General features: G+C 43.7%; 1 protein-coding gene across 1 annotated transcript in view; it reads left to right on the forward strand.

Annotated features, from left to right (window-relative positions):
• VAT1L (vesicle amine transport 1 like) overlaps positions 1-25,402 on the forward strand; it is a 195,023-nt gene that overhangs the window by 78,932 nt on the left and 90,689 nt on the right. The window contains exons 4-6 of the mRNA XM_049863957.1: positions 9,739-9,881; positions 20,658-20,761; positions 23,745-23,800. Of these exons, the coding sequence (XP_049719914.1) occupies positions 9,739-9,881; positions 20,658-20,761; positions 23,745-23,800 (303 nt within the window). The remainder of the gene's footprint in view (positions 1-9,738; positions 9,882-20,657; positions 20,762-23,744; positions 23,801-25,402) is intronic.

Genomic DNA, 25,402 nt, shown 5'->3' on the forward strand with positions numbered 1-25,402 from the left:
TGCATTTACAAAGAAAGTCACTTTGAATGTGTACCCTTAACATGAAATGCAGGATGAAGAGCTTCGGGAAGTGTGCTGCCCTTTAAAGAGAGAGCAATGAAAGGTTAAACGGATAGGGACAAACCTACCTGGCGAATGCCTACCTGGAGACCTTGACCACCACATTGCAGTTCCCCTACACAGGTGAAAATTCAACGTACTCTCATCCAGAGGCATCCAGTGCCACCTTCCAGCTGTAACGGGCCCTGCCCTGCCCTGTTCAGAACCTTGGCTGAAGGGTTGGAAGTTGCAGAGTCATGATGTCTGATATCTGAACAGTGATAACAATGATTTGAGAGGCTGAGTGTTTCATGCCCAGGGCAGGTGCTTTCAAAGGAGATTATTGATCGCATCGATGCTGAAACAAAGATCAGGCTCCTGTTCCTGCCAAGTGGCATGGTTAATGAGGTGCCTTCTGCAACAGGGACCACTCAGAAAAGGCAAGAAGGCAGACCACTGAGTGGGGAAAACCTTCATGCCACTCCCGTGTAAAGGCACTTACTTGTGCCCAGCACCGTGCTTCTCTGCACTGGTTTTACAAATCCCTGTGCTTAGGGAGCAGGCAGTGTAGTAGATGAGCAAAAAAAAAAAAAAACAGGAATAGAGAAAATAAGCTTTATATTTCCTAAGCCCCCTCTTGGTGTGCAGTGCTATATGAAGCTCTGTATGTATCTGCTTAGCACTCATGACAACCCTATGAGGTAGATAACGTTATCCCAACTTGATAGATAAGGATATTAGTTCAGAATAACTAGGCCAAGGGCCCTGAAGTGGTAAGTGGTAGATCCAAGAATAAAAATCCAAGTCTCATTGATGCTTAAACAGTTGCTCTCTTATCCTGGCCACCTTATTGGTTCTTTTCTTTTACTAAATATTTTAAAAAACAAAAACAAATGAGTTGCCATTAAGTTGATGCTGACTCATGATGGCCTGATGTGTGTCAGAGTAGAACTGGGCCCCATAGGGTTTTCAGGGGCTCATTTTTCGGAAGTAGGTCGCCAGGCCTTTATTTTGAGGTGGCTCTGGCTTGACTCAAACTACTAGCCTTTCAGGTAGGAGCTGAGTGCATTATCCATTTGCACTTCCAGGGACTCCTGAATTAATGTTAGGATGACCATGTGACTCACTTGTTTATGCCTCTTGAATGGGCAAAATGAAAAATAACATCTCACTTTACTCTCAAAAAGAGTTCAATTTGGGCAACAAATTATATGGCTATCCTACCTAACATGTATTTAGATTTTTTGTTTTTAGTTGAAATAGATGCATTTATCAAAACCACAGCTCTAAACTGTGGGTACAAGTTGTAATTTGGCTGGAAATGCAAAATGACACCCTGCTATGCAAATGGAGTCATCCAGGAAATCGATCCAGATGCACTCAGTGGAAGACAGCCAACCTGGAAGTGCCTCTGACCCACCATGATTTAGAGCCCTGTGAAGGGGACTTTGCCATCTGGTGGCTTGGACTAGCTCTCTGGACAGGATGCCAGCCATGTAGTTGCTGGAGTCCATCTATCAGGCAACGAGGCAGTCTGTGGACTGTGGGTTTCCTGTGGCCACATACATTCTCCATTGATTAGAGAGCGGTGGTGATGAGAGATCTAGAGTTGGTGTGGTCCCCACAAAGGGTGTTTAGTAGAGTTACCATGCACGGTTCGGCAGGCTGTACATTACATGAAAGCACCCAACACATGGGGCAAGTAAGGGTTGCTCATATCCCAGTTACCAGGCTATGAGCCCTGGCTCAGAGCTGTGCCTGCTAGGAGGAGGAGAAGGAAGAAGGAATAGAAAAGGAAGGAAGAAGAGGAGAAGGAGGAGGAACAGGAAGAGAAGGAAGAGGGAGAAAAGGAGAAGGAGGAGGAAGAAGACGAGGAGAGTAAAGGGAAGGGTAAGGAAAGATCACAGCACAAAGTGATGAATGGCTGCATAGTGATATGTGTGACTGTTGGGGCAAAGCAGGAGTTAACTCTGCTGGAGGTCCCCAGTAAGGCTTCCCAAAAGAGGTAGCTTTGGAGGGAGATGGGAAAAGAAACCAGCTTTATTGAGTATCTGCTTTGGGTCAGATGCTGGGTGAAGGGCATCACATATGCTACCTCCTTTGACCTACATGGGATAGACATTATCATCCTTGATTTAAAGATGAGGAATATGAGGCTCAATCAGGTTAAGTGGCTTGGCCAAAGTCAACCAGGTGGTAAGTGACAGCCCCAGGGCTAAATCAGGTCTAGCATCCCAGAGCTTTGCCCTTTCTTGTTTTCTATTCAGGAGGCCAGCAACAAAGCTCAAAAACTGGGGCTTAGGGACAAGGGGGCTTGGGTTTGAATCCTAGCACTTCAGTTGCTAACACTTCACCTTTCTAGCCTCAGTTTCCAATTACTAGCAGAATTACTTGATCAATTGATCTTTCGAAGCCTCAGTTTCCTTGTCTTCATGATAAGAATATGATGTTGAGAGGGTAGAATGGGATTATGGAAAGTGCCTGGCACAGGGCTTGACAAAAGTAACTAGTAAGAGATGGTTCCCCTTTCTTCCTTCCCTTCTTGTGACCCCCAGACCCATGCCTGTCCTGCAGCATAGGGCAGTGGTTAAGACTGTGGATGCTAAGGCAGACTACATGGGTTCAAACCTTGTCTCTGATACTGGCTGATGTGGTGTCTGACTTTGAGCAGTTACTTAACTGCTCTGTGCCTCAGTTCTCTCATCAGGACAATGCAGATGAAATAGTACCGACTTCCTGGAGGTCGTGATGAAGATGAAATGAGCTGGTATTTGTAGAGCACCTAGAACCCTGCCTGGTACACAGTAAGCTCTGCTCAGGTGAGGTTGAATAACTAAACCTACACTCTTCGCCACTCTGTCCCACCTGCTTCTCAACCCAGTGGTTTTGCAATGAACAAGGAGCAGTCAGGGCAGGAGAAAAGAATCAGATGTCACTTTTGCAGTCAGTTGATGGGGAAGAGCTGTGACTGGCTGCAAAAACCTGGACACACAGTAGCTGTAGCTGAGACAGGAGGGAGGAGGCTGAACCTTTCCAGGTGTCAAGAGCTTCAGACCCTGCTAATGGGGATGGGAGCTGATGTTCTCTTCTTGCCTCTCTGACTCACAGAGGACCATGTTAGTCATGCCATGAACGACAAGATCCCACATCCTAAACCCACGGACTGTGATGTCAGCCTCAATAAGGAAAAGGCAAAGTGGACTATTACAATACCATAATTGACCAAATCAGAAGAAAACTTTTATATGGCTGAGGATCTCAGCACTGGCTGCACATCAGCATTACCCAGGGAACTTTTATAAAATATATGTTAATAATCAGCCCCTACCCTGTCTTCAAAGGAACACCAGATAGAAATATATTCTGAGCATCACGTGGGCCATATAATTGAAATCACATGAGATGGTGACATTAGGGATGCTCCGCATCTGTGGTTCTCAACTTGAGCTGCATCAGAATCCCTTGGAGGGCTTCTTAAAACACACATTAATGGGCCCCGTCTCAGAGCGTCTGACCCTACAGGTCTGGCTGGGGCCTGAGACTCTGCATTTCTAACAAGCTCCATGATGATGGATGTTGAGAACCCAGAGCTATGTAACAAAAGAGAATTAAATGAAAAGCAAAGAATGTGCCTATTGCTTCTTTGAGTTAAAAAAAAAAAAATAGTTGTCCATACTTACATCTTTCCCACTCTTTCCACTTTTTCAGTGTCTTTCCCACTCTTCCACTTTTTCTTCTCCTTCCTTCCCCCTCACCCCTCAGCCACAAGACCCTGGGCTTCTTGCTGTTGAAATTCGCAGCACATGTGTGTTACAGGGAGTATCATGTATAGGTCAACAGCTTTGCAGAGACAAACGAGGTGAAGCAAAAGGAAAGCTGACTGATTCTTAAAGTGAATATTCTATGAGAACATAGAATATTCTTTGCTGCCTTCAGTGGAGGGGTCACATGGATCCCAGGGGAATATGAATTTCCTACTCTTGCACTCATTGACTTGGTGGCTGCAACAATGGGCTCCAACATAGCAACAATTGTGAGGATGATGCAGGACCGGGCAGTGGTTTGTACGTTATACATAAGGTCGCCATGGTCAGAGCTGACTCGACAGCACCGAACAATTCTTGTACCCATTGAATCAATTGAATGTTGAACAGACAACTGATTGATCTGCAAAACATGTTTTTCACCCTTTGTCTAAATCCCAGAGTAGGAGTTTTTATCACCGTCATAAAAGTGTAAAAATGGGTTAGAGAGGGATACTGGTGAGGAGCGAGCTACTTGGATCAGGTGGACACTTGAGACTATGCTGGCATCTCCTCCCTGGAGGGGAGATGAGAGGGTAGAGGGGGTTAGAAGCTGATGAAATGGACACAAAAAGAGAGTGGAGGGAGGCAGTGGGCTGTCTCATTAGGGGGAGAGCAATTGGGAGTAGGTAGCAAGGTGTATATAAGTTTTCATGTGAGAGACTGACTTGATTTGTAAACTTTCACTTAAAGCGCAATAAAAATTGAAAAAATAAAAGCAGAAGTACTGCTCAAGTATCTCATGCACTAGATTTTTTGGTAACACTCAGTTATCTTCCCTCATCTGAGCGCCTCTACGCTTTGATGAAGGTCACCAACTAAACTGGCAGTTCTTTGGGAAGAATAAAATCTTACCTCACCATTTCCTCCATGTGTCCTCTCAGTACATTCATGAACTCGTAATGCTAATTCTGTTCCATTCTTTGACCACATTCTTAGTCTGTGGTTTCCATGAGCTGTTTAAAAATGAAAACAACTTTTGGAAAGAAGATAATTTGAGCTTAAAGGTAATCTCAGAAATGGTCAAACTAGCAGTAGAAATTTCCATCTTTTCACAAAATTTAAGGTGATAAGTAAATCTTTGTTCTCCTTGGGAGATTTCTTCAACTAGATTTTCTTTTGTCGTTGGTAGCTGCTGTCAAGTCGGCTTCCAACTCATAGGGACCCTATGCACGAGGGAACGAACGCTGCCTGCTCCTACACTGTCCCCATGATTGACTGCGGATCAGATCGTTGTAATCCACAGAGTTCTTGTTGGCTGACTTTTGGAAGCAGAGTGCTAGACTTTTCTTCCTAGTCAGTCTTAGTCTGGAAGAGCCGCTGAAACCTGCTCAGCAACATGCAAACCTCCACTAACAGATGAGTGGTGGCTGTGTAGTAGCTGGCTGTGCTTGAAGTACATTGGCCAAGAATCAAACCCAGGTCTCCCACATGGAAGGCCAGAATTCTACTAATGAAGCACCGCTGCCCTTTAGACTTTCTTTAGCCCAGCTGAAGTCAGCATGACCTGGAAATCTTAGACCTGGAGAGACTCTAGAGACCAAGTCTAAGTTCCCATTTTAAAGATGGTGAGACAGAGGCAGAGAGGGATTCACTTGCCCTAAATCACACAGCAAATTTGAGAGCAGGTAACTTGGCCACAGGAGAATCCTTTCCTAGTCCTTATGCAACCTCCCCCAGTACACACCCACATTCCTGCTTTAGTGCATGCCCATCGTTTTCTGCATGTTTACAAAAATGTAATGCACCACTGGGGTCTTATCCTGGTGGTTCTATGGTTGGAGTTGGTATTCTCACTCTCATGGTTTTGGTGTGTAATTGTACTTTTAACAGTATGTTTATTTTATTAATAACTTATCTCCATTACAATAAAAACTTCAAGATGATAACCCGTTGCTGTCAAGATGATTCTGATTCATAGCGACCCCACAGGACAGACTAGAACTGCCCCATAGGGTTTCCAAGGCTTTAAATCTTTGTAGAAACAGACTGCCACATCTTTCTCCCATGAAGTGGCAGGTGCGTTCAAACTGCTGATCTTCTGGTTAGCAGCTGAGCACTTAACCACCAGAGCTCCTGTCCAAGACGATAGGGACCATATAAAAGTCAGTCACTTTTGTATTTCTGCACCTCTCAGAAGTCCTAGAATGATCAAATGAATGACTCAATGGAGTAACAGAGAGGTTAACATTCAAATGATGCTTAGGAATCAGCCAGGAGAAGAGACTAGGAGGAGGGTTCTAGGCAATGGGAACTGCATGTACAAAGGCCCAGGGGTGAGAGAGAGGGTGGTGTTTAGGAAGAACTGAGCATTTTTCTATATGGCCAAAGCTAGAGTTCTGGAATATGGTGCAAAGCAGGGCCAGGGAGGCAGACAGTGTCTACCTTGTGGATGCCCTTTCAAGCCAGGGCAGACTTCCCTGTCTTTTAGTTGAGTCTCTGATGCTGAATCCTGAATCTCAGCCCACTGGTAGGATCATCGAGTCTAAATTCCCATTTAGTGGGTGTGTTAGTTTCCTAGGCTGCCATAACAATTTAACACAAACTCACACAAATTAACACATGCTAACGCAGTCTGTATAAGTATAAAAAACACTTATACTTACCCAAAGGTGATTTAATGGAGCCCCTTTAGCACGGTGCCTGGCAGATAGTGAGACAAAAAAAAACCCAGCTGCTATGATTGTTGTTACCATTAACAACTCAGAAGTGTAGACTTGGTGCTGAATTCTTACATTCTAAAAAGGGAAAGGAAAATCAATTAAAAACAAGTGCGTGCAAATCTCCACTCACTGCTATCGCTGGAAGAATGGATTGTCTTGCTCCTTTTTATGTTCTGGGTCTGGAAGAAAATTGTAGTAACCTTCTTAGTGAAAATGCGTTCAGTCTTCTACAAATGTTTATTGAGTCCATGCTGTTTACTAGGCAGAAAGGAGGATGAATTAGATGCTGATGGCAGCACTCACCTTGGGAGCAGCTGAAGGGAGAGGACAGATTTTCTATAAATGTGAGGGAAAGCACGTTTCTGCTTAAATACAGAATGTTGAGCAGTATTTATTTTAAAGAAATAGTTGAGGACCTTGCAAGGGCCTTTCATGACCTAAATGAGTTGAAGAGTTAAAAGGCAGAAAGATGTTATCTGGGTGATGGAAATGGCCTGTATCTTGCTTTGGGCAGTGGTTACACAGCATATACGATTGTCAGAGCTCATCAGACTGAGCCAGTGAGATCTGTGGACATTATTATGTATAAATTACACCTCAGTAAAAACAATCACATTACACAAAAGAGAACAAAAGGCAAGAGGACTGCAAATGGATGTGTACTGCACACAAGGTCTACCTTGGAATTTGTGTTTTCCACCCATAATCCATTACTTATATAATCTCATTTTACTACCACATATATCTCCTTTAAAATGAAAGTGGTGAAGCTCTCCGTGGTTCAGTAACTGTATATGTTAATTAAATCTACTTTTTATTCTAACTGTGCAATACTAAAGGACATAGGAAGCTCCAATATACCAAACTGCTCTGGTTTCTCCTGCATCTATTCAACAAATTTTATCAAACACTCTTATGGGTCAGAGGAGCTCTGGTGATGCAGTGATTACAGTGCTAGACCACTAACTGAAAGGTTGGCGGTTTGCCCCACCAGCCACTCTGCAGGAGAAAGACGTGGCAGTCTGCTTCCGTAAAGATTACAGCTTTGGAAACCTTTGGGGGAAGTTCTACTCTGTCCTATAGAGTCGCTATGAATTGGAACCGACTTTATGGCAATGGGTTTGGTTTCGGTTTTTGTATGGGTCAAGCTCTGTTATGTTACATTTCGGATCAGTTGAGTTTGAGTCCTTGGGACATCCAGGTGGAGACAGATGCCGAAATGGTAGACACACAAGTTGGGGGCTTGGGACTGAAGATAGAGCTTAGGATCACACTAGCATCTATAGCACAGTGTGAATGGGTACCTAATGGGAATGTGAAAAACAGGTGAGTGGATAAAAGTCATATTTGCCTAAGGACAGAGGGAAGGAGGGTGACAAGCATGTTGGAATGAGTTCTGATTTCCCATCCCAGCACTAACAAGGCTAGCTCAAGCCCTGTCAATGTGGAGGTGTATCCTGGCATGCCTGAGCCCTGGGAACTTTAGAGAAATGCTCCATTGGTTGCTGACATTTACACCTACTTGGAAGGCTAGTCCCCTCTTTGTTCCTTAAAGTCTGGGGATTAAAAAAAATTGAAACAACTATCAAAGCTATTCTTAGGACAGAAAACTGTAGCCTGTCTGAAGTCTTAGGTTCAAGCCCAAATTCTGAAATGTTGACCTCCAAGCGAGTGTGTCAGTAACATGTCTATTTTAGGTAGCAACTTAAAAGTCTGCTTAGCTTAAAATGTCAAAATAAGTACATAGCATGGCATAATAGAAAATGGCAATACTGGAAGTCAGAAAACCTTGCTTTGCATCTCACATCGGCCTCTGGAAAATTGAGTGACCTTAACCTTTCTGAGTCTCCTTCCCCTTATCTATAAGACAGTCATAAGGGAGGGGGTAATTGGATGATCTGCCAAGTCTGACATTTTATGATTTTCTCAGTAAGGCCTTTAATTGCAGCTGGTGGGAAGATAACATTTCCATAAATTGACCTGCCAACCTGATTTAGTCCACCAACATGAAGACATGTAAATAAGGCAATAGGCCAAAATTAATACCTCAGATGACTTTGGTAGAATAATTTCCCCCCTTGAAATGGCAGTTGTAAACACCGGAAAGAAATAGTGCTTGGTTTTAGAATGCATCTTAATTACCTGAAGATTGGATTTTACTGGAAGGTTTCTAAATGCACATGATCACAGTGTTTTTTCCAATGACTCAAATTTCTACCATATTGATAAAGGATATATTCCTAACTGCATTTGTGATTTCTCCTGGATCATTAAATATTTCAAATTCATGTACTGACCTTTTCTTCATGTGCCTAGACATCTCAGCCCTGGATATGATAAGACACTGAGGGAGATATATAATTGAGATTTATTGAGTACCTGTTAATTGTTATGATACTGTCAGGTATGCCGCATCTTCTCGGCACTCACCTCATCACACTAAAGGCTGCTCACTGAGGGCTTCTGTCTGGCCATGGGAACACTGAAGGCTGCTTGGTTCATAACGACAAGCCAGAGGTATACAAGAGTTACTTCTGTAGAAGCTCTTGCCTCTTGGGTGGGATAAGTCTGAGGTGTGTTCTATGCTCACTCACACAGTTCCCCAGAGGGGTTGAGCTCCAGTTGCCCACAGTGGAAACAGGTTTGATAGCGTACTTCCTCACATTGGTATTTCCTGAGATTACCTTCCAAATAAAGTACTTACACTCAAATTCTTGTCTCAGGGTTTGCTTTCGGGCAATCCAAACTAAGACATTCCCCAAGATCCCTTTAGGATACAAAACCAAAAAAAATCAAACCCTTTAGGATACGTACCATTAATGCTACCATTAATGCCAGTTAATAGATGAAGAACCTAAGACTCAGTGTGGTTAATTTAAGGAATGCTGTTAAGTCTTGGTACTTGGGATGTACCTGACTCTTATGCCCATAGACTTTCCTCTACATCAGTGGTTCTCAACCAGGGGTGATGTTTTTCCCCAGGAGACGCTTGGCAATGTCTGGTGACATCTTTGGTTGTCACAGCTGGAGGATGCTACTGGAATTAATGAGTAGATACCAGGGATGCTGCTAAAAATTCTGCAATGTACAGGATAACCCTCGACCACATAGACTTATCCAGCCTAAAAAATAACCATAGTTCTGAGGTTGAGAAGCTCTGTTCTATACCCTGCAAGCCAGGCTGTTGGATGGTGGTTCTCATGTGTGACTTATCTATTGTATTTCCCTTCCAGGGCCAAGCTGTGGCTCAGCTGTGTTCCACCATCCCAAATGTGACTGTCTTTGGAACAGCTTCTACTTTCAAGCATGAAGCAATCAAAGACTCTGTGACCCACCTATTTGACAGAAATGCAGACTATGTGCAAGAAGTAAAAAGGTAAGGTGCTTGTTCTAACGAACATCACATAGGCCCTGGCTCTTCTCTTTCTGAAAAACAGTGGTATTCACTTAGAGGAGGGCTATTAATAGTGATGATAATAGTAAACATATGTTGGGGGCTTAGTATTACTAGGCTCTGTGCTGAGTTGTTGTTAGATGTAGAGTTGGCTCTGACTCATGCCGACCCCATATACAATGGAACAAAATGTTGCCCAGTCCTGTGCCATTATTCATGATCACTGGTATGCTTGAGTCTAATGTTGTGGCCACTGTGTATTTTGAATGCTTCCAACCTAGGGGGCTCATCTTTCAGTACTATATTGGACAATTGTCTGTGCCAGATACTTTACATCTATTAACTCATTTAATCCTCTCAACAGCCCTATTATTATCACCATGTCACACAGGATCAAACTGAGGCAAAGAACAGTTAAACAACTTGCAAACCTAATGTATCAGTTAAGGTTATACTAGCTGCTGTAACACTGTCTGAGCACCCAGAAGTTTACTTCTTGTTCATTCACATAATAGCCCAAGGTGGATGTTTGGTGGGTGACTTTCCATAAGGAGATTCAGGGACCCAAGCTACTTTCATCTTATGGTTTACTGTTCTTTTGGGTCTTATGGTCCTTTGCTTCTAGCTGCCAGATGCGAAAAGAGCATGGAGGGTCATGCATGGGAAGTTTTTTTGTTTTGTTTTGTTTTTTAATTTTTATTGTGCTTTCAGTGAAAGTTTACAAACCAAGTCAGTCTCTTATACAAAAGCTTATATACACCTTACTATATACTCCTAGTTGCTCTCCCTCTAATGAGACAGTACACTCCTTCCCTCCACTCTCTATTTTTGTGTCCATTCGGCCAGCTTCTAACCCCGTCTGCCCTCTCATCTCTTCTTCAGGCAGGAGCTCCCCACATAGTCTCATGTGTCTACTTGATCTGAGAAGCTCACTCTTCACCAGTATCATTGTCTATCCCATAGTCCAGTCCAATCTCTGTCTGAAGAGTTGGCTTTGGGAATGGTTCCTGTCTTGGGCTAACAGAAGGTCTGGGGACCATGACCTCTGGGGTCCTTCTAGTCTCAGTCAGGCCATTAAATCTGGTCTTTTTACAAGAATTTGAGGTCTGCATCCCACTGCTCCCCTGCTCCATCAGGAGTTCTCTGTTGTGTTCCCTGTCAGGGCAGTGATCGGTTGTAACCAGGCACCATCTGGCTTTTCTGGTCTCAGGCTGATGTAGTCTCTGGTTTATGTGGCCCTTTCTGTCTCTCGGGCTCATAACCACCTTGTGTCTTTGGTGTTCATTCTCCTTTACTCCAGGTGGGTTGAGACCAATTGATGTATCTTAGATGGCTGCTTTCTAGCGTTTAAGACCCCAGACGCCACTCTCCAAAGTGGGAAGCAGAGTGTTTTCTTAATAGATTTTATTATGCCAATTGACTTAGATGTCCCCTGAAACCGTGGTCCCCAAACTCTCGCTCCTGCTACACTGGCCTTCGAAGCGTTCAGTTTATTCAGGAGACTTCTTTGCTTTTCGTTTAGTCCAGTTGTACTGACCTCTCCTGTATTGTGTGTTGTATTGCCCTTCACCTAAAATAGTCCTTATCTGCTACCTAATTAGTGAAAACCCCACTCCCTTCCTCCCTCCCTCCCTCCATCCATCCCTCCCCACTCGCATAACCATAAAAGAATATTTTCTTCTCTGTTTAAATTGTTTTTTCAGTTCTTATAATAGTGGTCTCATACAATATTTGTCGTTTTGCAACTGACTAATTTCACTCAGCATAATGCCTTCCAGATTCCCCCATGTTATGAAATGTTTCACAGATTCATCATTTTTTTTATTCCATTGTGTGACTATACCATAATTTATTTATCTATTCATCCATTGATGGGCACCCTGGTTGCTTCCATCTTTTTGCTTTTTTTAAACAGTGCTGTGATGAACATGGGTGTGCATGTATCTGTTCGTGTAAAGGCTCTTATTTCCCTAGGATATATTCCAAGGAGTGGGATTGCTGGATCATATGGTAGTTCTATTTCTAGCTTTTTAAGGAAGTGCCAGATCGATTTCCAAAGTGGTTATACCATTTTACATTTCTACCATCAGTGCATAAGTGTTCCAGTCCCTCCACAACCTCTCCAACATTTATTATTTTGTGTTTTTTGGATTAATGCCAGCCTTTTTGGAGTGAGATTGAGTCTTATTGTAGTTTTGATTTGCATTCTTCTAATGGCTAATGATCGTGAGCATTTCCTCATGTATCCGTTAGCTACCTGAATGTCTTCTTTAGTGAAGTTCCTGTTCACATCCTTTGCCCATTTTCTAATTGGGTTATTTGTCTTTTTGTAGTTGTTTTTGCAGTATCATGTAGATTTTAGAGATCAGGCGCTGATTGGAAATGTCATAGCTAAAAACTTTTTCCCAGTCTGTAGGTAGTCTTTTTACTCTTTTGGTGAAGTCTTTGGATGAGCATAGGTGTTTGATTTTTAGGAGCTGCCAGTTATCTAGTTTCTCTTCTGCATTGTTAGTAATGTTTTGTATACTGTTTATGCCAAGTATTAGGGCTCCTAGCATTGTCCTTATTTTTTCTTTCCATGATCTTTATTGTTTTAGTTTTTATATTTAGGTCTTTGATCCATTTTGAGTTTGTTTTTGTGCATGGAGTGAGGTATGGTTCTTGTTTCATTTTTTTGCAGGTGGATATCCAGTTATGCCAGCACCATTTATTAAAAAGACTGTCTTTTCCCCATTTAACTGACTTCGGGCCTTTGTCAAATATCAGCTGTTCGTATGTGGATGGATTTATGTCTGGATTCTTAATTCTGTTCCATTAGTCTATGTATCTGTTGTTGTACCAGCACCAGGCTGTTTTGACTACTGTGGCTGTATGATAGGTTCCAGAATCAGATAGTGCTTTTTCAGTCATGCTTTACTTATCCGGGGCCTCGTTCCCTTCCGTATTAAGTTGGTGATTTGTTTCTCCATCTTATTAAAAAAATGTCATTGGAATTTGGGTTGGAATTGCTTTGTATCTATAGATGGCTTTTGGTAGAATAGACATTTTTACAATGTTAAGTCTTCCTATCCATGAGCAAGGTATGTTTTTCCACTTATGTAGGTCTCTTTTGGTTTCTTGCAGTAGTGTCTTGTAGTTTTCTTTGTATAGGTCTTTTATGTCCCGGGAAGATTTATCCGTAAGTATTTTGTCTTCTTGGGGGCTACTGTAAATGGTATTGATTTGGTGATTTCCTCTTCAGTGTTCTTTTTGTTGGTGTAGAGGAATCCAACTGATTTTTGTATGTTTATCTTGTATCCTGATACTCTGCTGAACTCTTCTATTAGTTTCAGCAGTTTTCTTGAGGATTCTTTAGTGTTTTCTGTGTATGAGATCTGCATGGGAGGTTTTAATGGGCCAGTCCCTGCTCATATTTTATTGGCTAGCATTCAAGTCCTTGGCCACACTCAACTGAAAGGAAGCTGTGAAATGTCTAGCCATGTGCCCAGGTAGGCTTGACACAGGTGGTATGGAGATTGCATTCAAACCAGGTATTCTGACTTTGGAACCTATGCTTTTACTATGGAATAATGCCTCTCGGAAGGGTGAAGCATGAACAGGTGTTAACTTTATGAAGAAGAGCGGTATCAGGCAGCACTCTAGGAAGACAGAACATCCTCTGCATATATATTGAGGAATGGAGGTGCCTCAGAGGCTGGAAGAACTGCAAGAAAGCATCATGGGATCCGAGACCAGGGATGCCTGGTTGTCTGATCCAATTGTGGATACTGGCAAAGGGACATCTGAGGGCATAAAGTGAGACTGAGCAAGAGACAGGTGTCAAACGCACATCAAGAGATTGTCCAGCAAGCTGAGCAATGTGATGCCAACCTGAGCATGATCAAGACCCACCGTAGGATTAAGGTGGAGACGTGGTCAGATTTGAGATTTGAGCAATCGCTGGCAGGGTGTAGAGGATGGATGGGACGGGGAAGCAGGAGGCAGAGCGGTCCGTCCACTGTTGTTGCCATTTCCCTGCGGGAACATTGCTTTATAACCTGATCCACATTCCACCTGTGTACCTGAAGCTGTTGGCCATGTGTGTGTCAACACAGAGAACGCAATGAAAAACCCAGCGGTTGCTACAGTTTGAGGTGCTTTGTGTCCCCCACCCCTGCTGCTGCTCAGGGCTCTGGCTGATTCTCAGAGTCTGTGTCCCTCACAGCTCCAGAAGGAATGCAGGGATGCCCCAGAGCCAAGGTTGCTGTATTTTCATTTTCTAGTGCTCAATTGTAAAGTAAAAACCAAACCCGTTGCTGTTGAGTTGTTTCTGACTCATAGCAACCCCGTTGTACACAGTAGAACTGCCCCACAGGGTTTCCAAAGCTATAAATCTTTACAGAAGCAGACTGCCATGTCTTTCTCCTGTGGAGTGGCTGGTGGCTTTGAACCACCAACGTTTTGGTTAGCAGCTGAGTGCTTAACCACTATGCCACCAAGGCTTATGACACATGCATCGTCACACCCACACAGTATGTATTGAGTGTCTGTGAGGGACCAGGCACTGTACTTGAGTGGGGCGTCCAACAACCTTGAGAGTCGCTGTCCTCCTGGAGCTTGGAATGTGGTGGGGGGTGTGGGTCAGAAATTTAAAAAAAAAGAAAAAAAAGGTATAAAAGGAATTAATTGATTTAGACTTTAGAAACATCCTGTGGCAGAGAAATGAAGGGTTCCAGTGAGCATAATCAGACAAGTCTTCCATCAAAGAGCAAGATTTTGGCTGAGAATTGAAGGATGAGAAAATGGCCAAGGGAAAAGCGTTTCTAACTAGAAAGAATGGCGTGTGCTAAGACCCACCCCCCACAAATGACTGATTTTTCTAAAGTAGATCACCAGGCCTTTCTTCTCAAGTACCTTTGGGTAGACACAAAGCTCCACCTTTTTGGTTAGTAGCCAAGCCATGTTAACCACTTGACTCCAACTCATGGCGACCCCATGTGTGTCAGAGTAGAGCTGTGCTCCAAAGGATTTTCAATAGCTGATTTTTGGAAGTAGATCACCAAGTGTTTCTTCTGAGGTGCCTCTGGGCAGACTCAAACTGTCAACCTCTTTGATTCAGTGCATTAACGTTTGTGCCACCCAGGGGTGCCCAGGGTCAGGAAAAGCTTGGTAAATTCAAGAATATGAAAGGAAGCCAGTGCAGCTGGAGGAAGTATGATGTGGGGAGTGGTGGGAGAAGGGTCGAGAGGTGACAGGTCTTCTGAAAAGGTGACAGCCCATAACCAGGAGGCTCCTGCCCATGTTGCTGCTCCATCCCCTCCTCCCCTCAATATGCTTGACCTGCTGCATTGACCCCCTGAATCAGTGATTTCTACTCATGTTAGGAGAGCAGAAGGCAATGTCAACTGAGACTCACCTCCCCACCACCTTCGTTCAAATGTAACTTCCAAGAATTCATTGTGTTTTTATGTAGAGACCCTGGAATTAGACTTCACATGACCAGGAAACCACAAGTATGCTGATACCCTCTATCCTACTAACCCTATCCTAGGAAAGAATCCAGAAGAAGATAAAAGCAACAGGTACAAAGCTGCCTGTTGCAGAGCCAGGCACTGCTTCTGCTTCATTGCATTGCCCAGTGGTTGTCGACAGGTGAATTACAGCATCGTCTGCAGTAGTGAAAAACCAGAGCCGGCCTCCACTGTCAACAGAAGCAAAACATTCAGTAGATTAGGGTACACCCACACGTCTACGTATTATGCCCCTAAAAAATGATAATTACGAATACCGTGTCACAAAATGAAAAAAAAAAAAAAATGTCCACGGTAGCCTGTTATCAAGAAAAGCAGAATGCCAGATTCCGTCTACACTGCAGTCGCAGCTTTGTATGGATCATCAGTGCACACGGACATAAAATGAAAGGAGAGAGAAGAAAATCAGACTGCCACTTTGCAATGGAAGTGGAGTTCTGAGGGAGTCTTCTTCGTTTTTGGATCACTGTTATCGTTATGCTGCTGTGTGTGTGGAAAACTAGAAAAAAATTAGTATCTTGAGATGAAAACTCTTTTATAAACCAGTCATTTGGTAAGCCTCTTTTAAACATGTTTCAGCCTTTACTAGAACTGTAAAGGGAATAAAAGAAACCAAACCCGTTGCCATTGAGTCAGTTCCAACCCATGGCAACCATATAAGACAGAGTAGAGCTGCCCCCATAGGGTTTCCAGGGAGTGGTCGGTGGATTCGAACTGCCGACCTTTTGGTTGGCAGCCGAGCTGTTAACCACTGTGCCACCAGGGCTAGAGAAGTACTTAAGACACAGACCTTTACATCACTTGCCCTCTTTCTTTATTGAAGGAGAGGAATGACTGCAGGTGAAACCAAGCAAAAGACATAGCAGTCTTGAATGGTATGCATCTGTCTGTAAGGGCTTTAAAAACAAAGAGGAGAGAAAGGTCATAGAGGCCAAGGTGGACAGCACCTAAGCATGGGCACAATTTCAGTAGGTAAAGGGAAGTGGGGGTGAGTCCCAGGCAGGCAAGGGGAGCAGAGACAGGGCAGGGCAAATAATAGCACCCACACTTTGTTGAAGGAGCTCTGGTGGCGCAACAGTGAAGTGCTCAGCTGCTAACCAAAAAGTTGGTGGCTTGAACCCACCCAGCAGCTCCGTGGGAAAAAGACCTGGCCATCTGCACTTGTAAAGATTACGGCCTAGAAAACCAGGTAGGGCAGTTGTACTCTGTCGCACGGGGTTACTATGAGCCGAAACCGATTCGAGGGTACACAACAACAACACACTTTGTTGAGCTCCTCTCAGATAGATGCCAGGCACTCTGCTAAGGCCTCTGCTGACACGGTTTCCTGTGTACCTTAGATACTTCTTCAAGTATCTAACCTCATTTTACAGATGAGAAACTGAAGCTTAGGACCAGATTTGGCTTCAGGGCATGCGATTCTGTAAACTTTCTACTCTACAAAACTCCTCTTGGTTTACAAAGGGACTTAAGGAAACTTTTGGGTGTGATGGATATGTTTATTATCTTGATTGTAGTGGCGGTTTCACAGATGTATACACATGTCAAAACTCATCAAACTGTACATTTAAAATATGTGCAATATACTGTGTCAGTTATATTTCAATAAAGGTGTAAAAAACTGCCTCCTAAAAATCTAACACTTTTTTTTTTTTACTACATAGTATTTTTGTAGACATTCATTTATTTAACAAGTATTAGTGATGCCTGCAATGGTCTGTCAGTTTGTCATACTATGGTGGCTTGTGTGCTGCTGTGATGCTGGAAACTATGCCACTAGTATTTCAAATACCAGCAGGGTCACCCATTGTGGAAAGGATTCAGAAGAGCTTCTAGATTAAGATAGACTAGGAAGAAAGGGCTGGTGATTTCCGAAAAATCAGGCAATGAAAACCTTATGGATCACAGCAGAATGTTGTCCAACTCTCTTGCTTTGGACATGTCATCAGGAGAGATCAATCGTTAGAAGAGGACATGTTTGGTAAAGTAGAAGGCCAGTAAGGGTGAGGCAGACCTTCAGTGAGATGGCTCGGCACAGTAGCTCCAGTGGTGGACTCGAATGTGCCAGTGACAGTGAGGATGATGCAAGACTGCGCAAAATTTTGTTCTGTTGTACATAAAGTTGTCATGAGCCAGAGCTGACTTAATGGCAGCTAGCTATCGCTATATAATGGACTGGGCACCAAAGGCACAATGATGAACAGGATAAGCACAGCCCCTGTGATCTGGAGCATCCAATCCATAGAGGAGACAGCCGGCTACACAGGTAAGTGCAAGACAGTGAGGTCAGTGCCCTGCTTTGAAAGTGCTTGGTGCTAGAGGAACACAAGTAAGCGGTGTCTAAATGGAGGCCCAAGATCGCAAAGGAGCTTTCCTCCATTCCTTATAAATCTCATAAGATCGATATTGTCCTTATTTTACAGAGGAGGAAGTTGAGGCTCAGCCTCGTTAAGCAACTGCCCAGGGCTACAAGTGGCAGGACTCACCCGGACCTTTCTGGTTGCAGTTTGTGCTTTGTCTGCCACCTACACTTGCTCTCACAAAAGGCAGTCGGGAGTGCTTGTTCATGAGCAGTGAGGAAGCCAGGCTGTGCCTATTATGGGATGCCAGGTAGTGTGAGATGCATGGATAGTTAGAGGAGGGGCAGGCCAGGGCTTCTCATCTCAGCACTATTGATATTTTGGCCCCGATAATGCTTTGTAGTGAGAGGCTGTCCTGTATGTTGTAGAACATTTAGCAGCATCCTTGGCCTCTATCTAGTAGATGTCAGTTGTTGATAACTGCCTGTGCCATCCGCATGATGAGTCCATTGTGATACATAGGGTTTTCACTGGCTGATTTCCAGGCTTTTCCTCTTAGTCCATCTTAGTATGGAAGCTCGCTAAAACCTGTTCAGCATTATAGCAACATGCAATCCTGGCTGCGCATGAGGTACATTGGCTGGGAATTGAATCTGGGTCTCCCGCATGAAAGGAGAGAATTCTACCACTGACTCACCACTGCCTTTAGATATCAGTAGCACTCCCCAAGTTGTGACAGCCACAAATGTCTTCAGACATTGCAAAATGCCCTGGGGTGGAGAGGGGAAAAATCACTTCCAGTTGAAAACCACTGAGTTCAATTGATGAAGCTCTTGAAAGTCCTTAAATGGGGTTAAAGTTGGATTATGTCAGAAACATGGAGTCCTTTGTAGATTTGAAGGCAGTTAAGAGCATTATGAAAAGTGAGTTTAGAAAACATTGATCTGACCAGAGTGCACAAGATGGAGGGGAGAAGGGACAGCCAGAATCAGGGGAACCAAACAAGAGAAGTGGCAAGGCCAAGACAAGAGCCAAAAGGCATTTTGAAGGAGAACAAGACATGGTCACTGAATGACTATAGGGAATGCCAAGATGACAAGCAACAGTAGTTGTAATGATTTCCTTCAAACAAGATAAATGTAGCATGAGGGTAGATATTTAGAAGATGTGTTCAGCAGGCCAAGGAGAAGGAGGACTGGAGCTTGGGTGAGTGAAAAACCCACACCCTTCAAGCATCTGCTGAGTGACTCCTATGACAGGGCTCTGAAAATTGGGGGAATGGAGATGAGAAACAGTCCCTGTGCCAAAGAAGCACAAAGTCCACAGAGGAAAGAATACAATCACACTGTAGGGGGATCTGCTACTTGTCCAAGTGATTCGAGTCTACAGGTCCCAAGCATAGGCGAGGCAGACGAGTGTAAGCCCAGAAAAGGCAGGGATCATATCTAGCTTCTCCTTTTCTGCATCCTCAGTGCTTAGCACAATGCCTGGCACATAGTAAGGTGCAACCCTAGGGACTGTGCTCAGCCCTCTGTGAGATGCCTACTGTATGCCAGGCACTGTGGTTAACCTGCTGTGAGAAGCCTACTATGTGCCAGGTACTGTGCTCAGCCATCTGTGAAACGCCTACTATATGCCAGGCACTGTGGTTAACCTGCTCTGAAAAGCCTACTGTGCACTGGGCACTGCTTTCAATCTGCTGTGAGAGGCCTACTGTGTGTCAGGTACTGTGCCCATGCCTCTATAAGAAGCCTACTGTGTGCTGGGTACTTCCTCAACCTGCTGTGAAAAGCCTACTGGGCACTGTGCTCAGAATCCTGTGCAAAGTCCACTGTGTACCAGGCACTGTGCTCAACCCTCAGTGAGAAGCCTACAGTGCTTGACACGTTGTGTGAAGCCTACTCTTCTAGGCACTGTGCTAGGCATGTTGTGCAAAGCCTACTATGCCAGGCACTGCAGTGGACACTCTGAAGTGTCTCATCCCCTCATCACAAGCACAAAGGTAATGGTTAAACCTGTTGCACAGATGAGTTCTCGGAGAAAAGGTCATTCACAAAGAGAAGAACTGAGTAGAGAGCCTAGGTCCCACTGGAAATGAAGGTCACAATAAAGAGGAATTAATTTCTGGCAAGGTAGAAGGGTTTCTCTCCCAGTAATGACTGCATTGGAAACCTACCACTACTCCAGCAATTCCTCACTGATCCATGTGTGTGGGAAGTGAAGAGGTGGCATTCACAATGAAGGGACAAGGGGTTGGGGACAAAGGAAGGAAAGACACAAAAGTTTTGAATCAGCAATTTCAAAATATCTTGCTGCCAAATTTGGCCCAAAAAAATCCCAGAGCTCAGGCTATTTGTGTTTGTTTTTTAAACCCGCAGGGATTTACAACAGCAGGAGAATGCAGACCTAGAAACCATGGAATTTGGCCCTCTCTGCTCTTAATGTAATTATGATTTCAATACACACTCAGGATTGAGATCCACTGGCCTACAGTGTCTTAATTCTCTGGTTCTGAACTTACAGGTGGGGCTTTAGAGGACACACCGGTGCAGATAGTGCTTTACGAGGCTGGAAGCGAAGCTGATCACTTTAGATAAGCCTTTGCAGCAGGCTGTATTTAGGGCATGATGGCTCAGAGAAAGTGAGGGAGGTGGCTAGACACAAACTCAGACTATCTGATCTGTTGTCCCTGCTCTTTGCCCTACCCCAGGGTGGTTCCTGATATCAGCCACCAGCCAGATTCCTAATTGCTTCAAGCTTTGTGAAATTTTTACAGTTGGACCTGGGAGGGTAAATCTACCTCCCAGGCTTTGCTTATTTAATCCTACTCCTGGAGCTCTGACTGTTCCTGATTCTGGGAGTAAGGTAATATGATGTAGAAGGGAAAGGGATTGGAAGTTTTGCCCCTGACAGCTTATAGTACTTTGCTTTGTCTCTTTACCATCTAGAATTTCTGCTGAAGGTGTGGACATTGTTTTGGATTGCCTCTGTGGGGACAACACTGGAAAAGGTCTCAGCCTTCTGAAACCACTGGGAACCTACATTTTATATGGTGAGTGCTACAGAGAAGCAGGAACATGGCCAACAACAGGGAACACTATGCATGTGTCTACAGACAAAAGTCCTGAACAATGAAATGTGGTGGGTAGTGGGATTAGAGGCATTTAATTTTTTTCATGTTTTCTATAATATTGTTCGTTGTTTTAAATTATAAAAATAACATGTGTGTCTACTGACCCCCATGAATATTTCTGATTTCAAAAGAGGTAAAACAAGGCCAAATCAATGTCACCAAGATAGATAGAACCATTAAGGGACTTGACCCATAGAAGGTGATGTAGGTGGAAGGTATGAATGGTTTCAAAGGAAGTTCAGAAAATGAGGGAATGAAGGGCTCACAGAAGGACAGAAAAGAGTAGCCAGGATATAGGGGGTTTTATGGAGGTTCTTCACCCATTAAAGATGCAGTTGCAAATACAGCCTCCCCTTCCTCTAAACCACCCCTTTGTGTCCCAGTCAAGACAGAAGCCCTGGACAGATGGAGCACATGTCTGGTTCTACCTGCTTCTACTTCCACTTCAACATCCTTGGGTGTGGGGGAATTTATGAAAGACATTTGGGAATAGGTTTTTCCTAGCATAATTGTCTCAAGAGCCACCCTTCCCTCTTCTTTTCTTCTGCCCTAGGCATGTGTTATGGATTGAATTGTGTCCCCCTAAAAAATGTATAGATGTAATCCCATTTGGGAATAGGGTTTTCTTTGTTATGATAATGATGCCATATCAGTGTAGCGTGTGTCACTTTTGAGATATAAAAAGCAGATTAAGCACAGAAACAGGAAGCACAAATGGAGAAAGATTGATACCATGTAAAGATCATCACGGGACCAAGGAAGAGAAGTTGAAAGAGACAAGGATTTTCCCCCAAAGCAGATAGAGAAAGCCTTTCCCTAGAGCCAGTGCCTGGAATTCATACTTCTAGCCTCCTAAACTGTGAGAAGGTAAATTTCTGATTGTTAAAGTCACCTACTTGTGATATTTCTGTTATAGCAGCACTAAGAAGCTAAGACGCATGCAAGCTAATTTAAATATTGGTTTTCACAAAATCAAAAAGGTATATCTGAAGCTAAACATCACATTCCAAAGCCAAATGATTTGGGGGCTAACCGGTGTTTGAGATTCTCGGCAGCACTGTCCTCTTTAGGTACAATAGAAAATTGAGCCTTAACTCTAGATAACACAGGGAAAACTTACTCATTTTCCATGTTATTAACTGATGAACTTATCAAAGAGATATTTGAGGGGTATGAATATTCAAGAATCTCTTTGTCATCATTAGATGACAAAGAAAGTTGAGGGAGCCAGAGGAGTGGGTCAGTATTCCATTGCTGGAGTGTTCAGGTATTTTCAGTAGTGGCCACATATTTGGGAGTCCTTGCGGATGGATAAGGATACTGATGATGACAATTACTATGAAAATAACTGAGAACAGACGGTATGAGAGTCAGTGCACTATGTAGGAATATTGGATATGGCTAACGCGAGTAAATCCCCATTGCTGTCGAGTTGGTTCTGACTCATAGCGAACCTACAGGTCAGAGCAGAACTGCCCCATAGGGTTTTCAAGGAGCAGCTGGTGGATTCGAACTGCCAGCCTTTTGGTTAGCAGCCGAGCTCTTAACCACTGCAGCACCAGGGCTCCAGTGAGTAAATACAGATGGTGATTTATTCATCCTTATTTACTTACCTATTTACCAGAAATTCTATTTTTGCTCCAGTTCCAGGGTGTCATATTGATGGAATTAAACTTGATTAGCTTACAAGTGTCTAATTTATTATATTGATTGTTCGATTACTAAGCAATTGGAGCCTGGTACTGAGATGTCTGAGTCCTCACTCCGTAAATCAGAAACACTGGTTTACCTACTGCCTACTAGCTTACTTGAGCCAGCTAATTAAGTTTAAACGATGTAATTTTTTTTTTTTTAAATAACAATACTCTGAGAAGGATTTGTTGAAAAGGCATCGATATGGCATCTGAATGTTCCTAGCACTGATAAGAGCTCTCTTGTACCCCAAAAGATAACCCATGAAAGAATCTTTTCTAGCTACTTGAGCATCTTAGGGGATCTTTCCCAATTCCATCCCTCACCCGCCCTCTGAATACTGATTCTTCCAATTCACAAATCCCAATTTCTCACACTATTTGTCTCAGCTGGCTTTTACCTCTCTGCGTAGACATATTCAGGAGTCCCTGGTTGACGCACATGGTTAAGCGCTAGACTGCTAACCGAAAGGTTGTTGGTTTGAACCCACCTCAGAGGTGCCTCAGAAGACAGGCCTGGCCATGTGCTTCTCAAAGGTCACAGCCTTGAAAATCCTGTGGAGCAATTCTACTCTGCACACATGGGGTCCCTGCGAATTGGAATCTACCCAGCGGAAACTCACAGAAACAACGAGACATCTTTGGAGATGAGGTGTTAGTCACACCATTTCCTTGGTTTCTGAACCTGTCTTCCCTTTCACTTGCCTTCTTCTGAGCTCATTTTTTCTCTCTCCATCTAAATTCTAACTCACCCTCCTCCCCACCTAAGTGGCCAGCCCCAGCTCCCAAAATTCCAGCCCATGTCAGAGCCCCAGACCCATCATTTGCCTGAGACTTGAATTCAGATACATAAAGTAGGCTCACATAGGACTTCTCAGTGACCAAGAACAGAACCAAAAAGACATTTCAGCAGCTTATCATTTTATTAAAATGGTGGTCTAAATCACAAACGATCTTTTTTGCTACATGCCCCATTTCCCAAAGTAATGAAATGCTCACCTTCAGAAACATTACTTTCTGTTTGATCCAGTGACACCTAGCTAAAATAATCAAATAGTACCACCCTTCACTTCCATCATTTTTCCAAGGCTAGATTAAATTCTTTTTAAGCTCTTGCCAGTTTTGGACCAAGCAACTGCCACTCTTCCTTGAGTAACAAGAAATGTTGATTTTCATCAGTAGTAGCTGATCTGGGAATCCTCCATTTGCAGGTTCATCCAACATGGTGACCGGGGAGACCAAGAGCTTCTTTAGCTTTGCAAAATCAGTAAGTATCTGTGCGTGGCCAATGTGCTGTGGTGGTGCATCAGTCTGCATGTTGTGAGCTCTTCCTTCTTAGATTCATTGACCTAATCTTGTTTGTCCTTCATCTGCATCATTCATTTGCCATGAAGCCTACGTTCCTGCCCTGCTCCATGGCAAGTGGGCAGAGGTATGACTGGGCAGCTTTGGTCTAAATGAAGCAGAGAGGTGGGAGTGTCAGTGAAGCTTGACAGAGATTATGAGTGTTGGAGTTTTTAATCATTGGTCAAAAATGAACTTAGTGATGGTGCATTTTATTTGCCCTGGGGGAAGGCCAATTTTTTATTTGTCCACTTCCTGGCCTGGTCTCTGGGATACTTGAGATTCCTCAGCATCCCTAATCTATTAACTGTCTCTGGGCAGGAGGGCAGGGGGTCGTACAATTTTAACAAGCTCCTTAGGTGATGTTTAGACGCAGACAAGTTGGTGATCAATATCTTAGATAATCAAGGTCTGAATATGATGCTTACTTGATCTGTTGAGAAGTCACGTCCCTGGGCATTTACCCTACTAGGAACTTAGAATGACATTCTCTCCTAGAGCTCCACTTGCTAGAATTAAGCTAGTTGGGCTGGGATGTTAATTTTCATCCCTCCACATCAGGGACTTGCTGCCTCTCCTAAGTGCTTGCTTTTATCCCTACTCCAGCCTTTTTGCGGCCAGTGTAGAATTGATTCATTCACTTTACAAGCATTTTCTGAGCACTTCCTCTTTGGCACCATGCCAGGCACTGGGGCCTCACAGTGAAGGAGATAGGTGCACTTTTGGCCCTCATGGTGTTTACATTCTAATGAGAGAAACAAACCCATTGCTGTTGTCGAGTTGATTCCTGCTCATAGCAACCCTACAGGACGGAGTAGCACTGCCCCGTAGGGTTTCCAGGGAGCAGCTGGTAGATTCAAACTGCCAACCTGTTGGTTAGCAGCTGAACACTTAACTACTGTGTGCATCAGGGCCAAACCCAGAATAAATAAAACATATGAATAACATGACTATAAATGGTTATAAAATTTCTGAAGGAGATAAATGCAGGGTGATGGGGCAGAGGCATTTTGAACAGGGTGGTCAGAGAAAGCTGTGGTAAGGGGTTGGAATTCATTCTAAATGCAGCACTATGGGGTCTTCCAGTGCACCCTGAGTGCCAACACTGGCTCCCAAAAGTTCTCCCCACTAAACATTCCTGCATTCTGGAATGGATAGTACTCCCTGCCTTTGTGAGACTAGAATTAAAGAACCTCTCTTTGCATGTGAGCTGTAAGATCCAGGTTCAGAATTATCTCAACTACAGTCTCTATAGTCGGAGCCAGAAAGGTGACTGGGGAAGGAAGAGTGCTGTCTGGAGCGTCTCTTTAAGATAGGCTTTGTACCACTCACAGCTGTTCTGTTGCTGTGGCTGTAATTAACAGGATGCTGACAGACTGCTGTGGGTAACCAAATTGGTCCCAAATTACATACAACTGTAAGAAGTGTTTTCCCTTTCTTCCCTAAATGCACAATCACAACACAGTGTTAACGAAAAAATTGCAGTGTGTCCACGTTTGATGAAGGCATTCATAAAAACAGCCAG

Source organism: Elephas maximus, chromosome 21 (genome assembly GCF_024166365.1).
Source record: "Elephas maximus indicus isolate mEleMax1 chromosome 21, mEleMax1 primary haplotype, whole genome shotgun sequence".
Lineage (NCBI taxonomy): Eukaryota > Metazoa > Chordata > Mammalia > Proboscidea > Elephantidae > Elephas > Elephas maximus.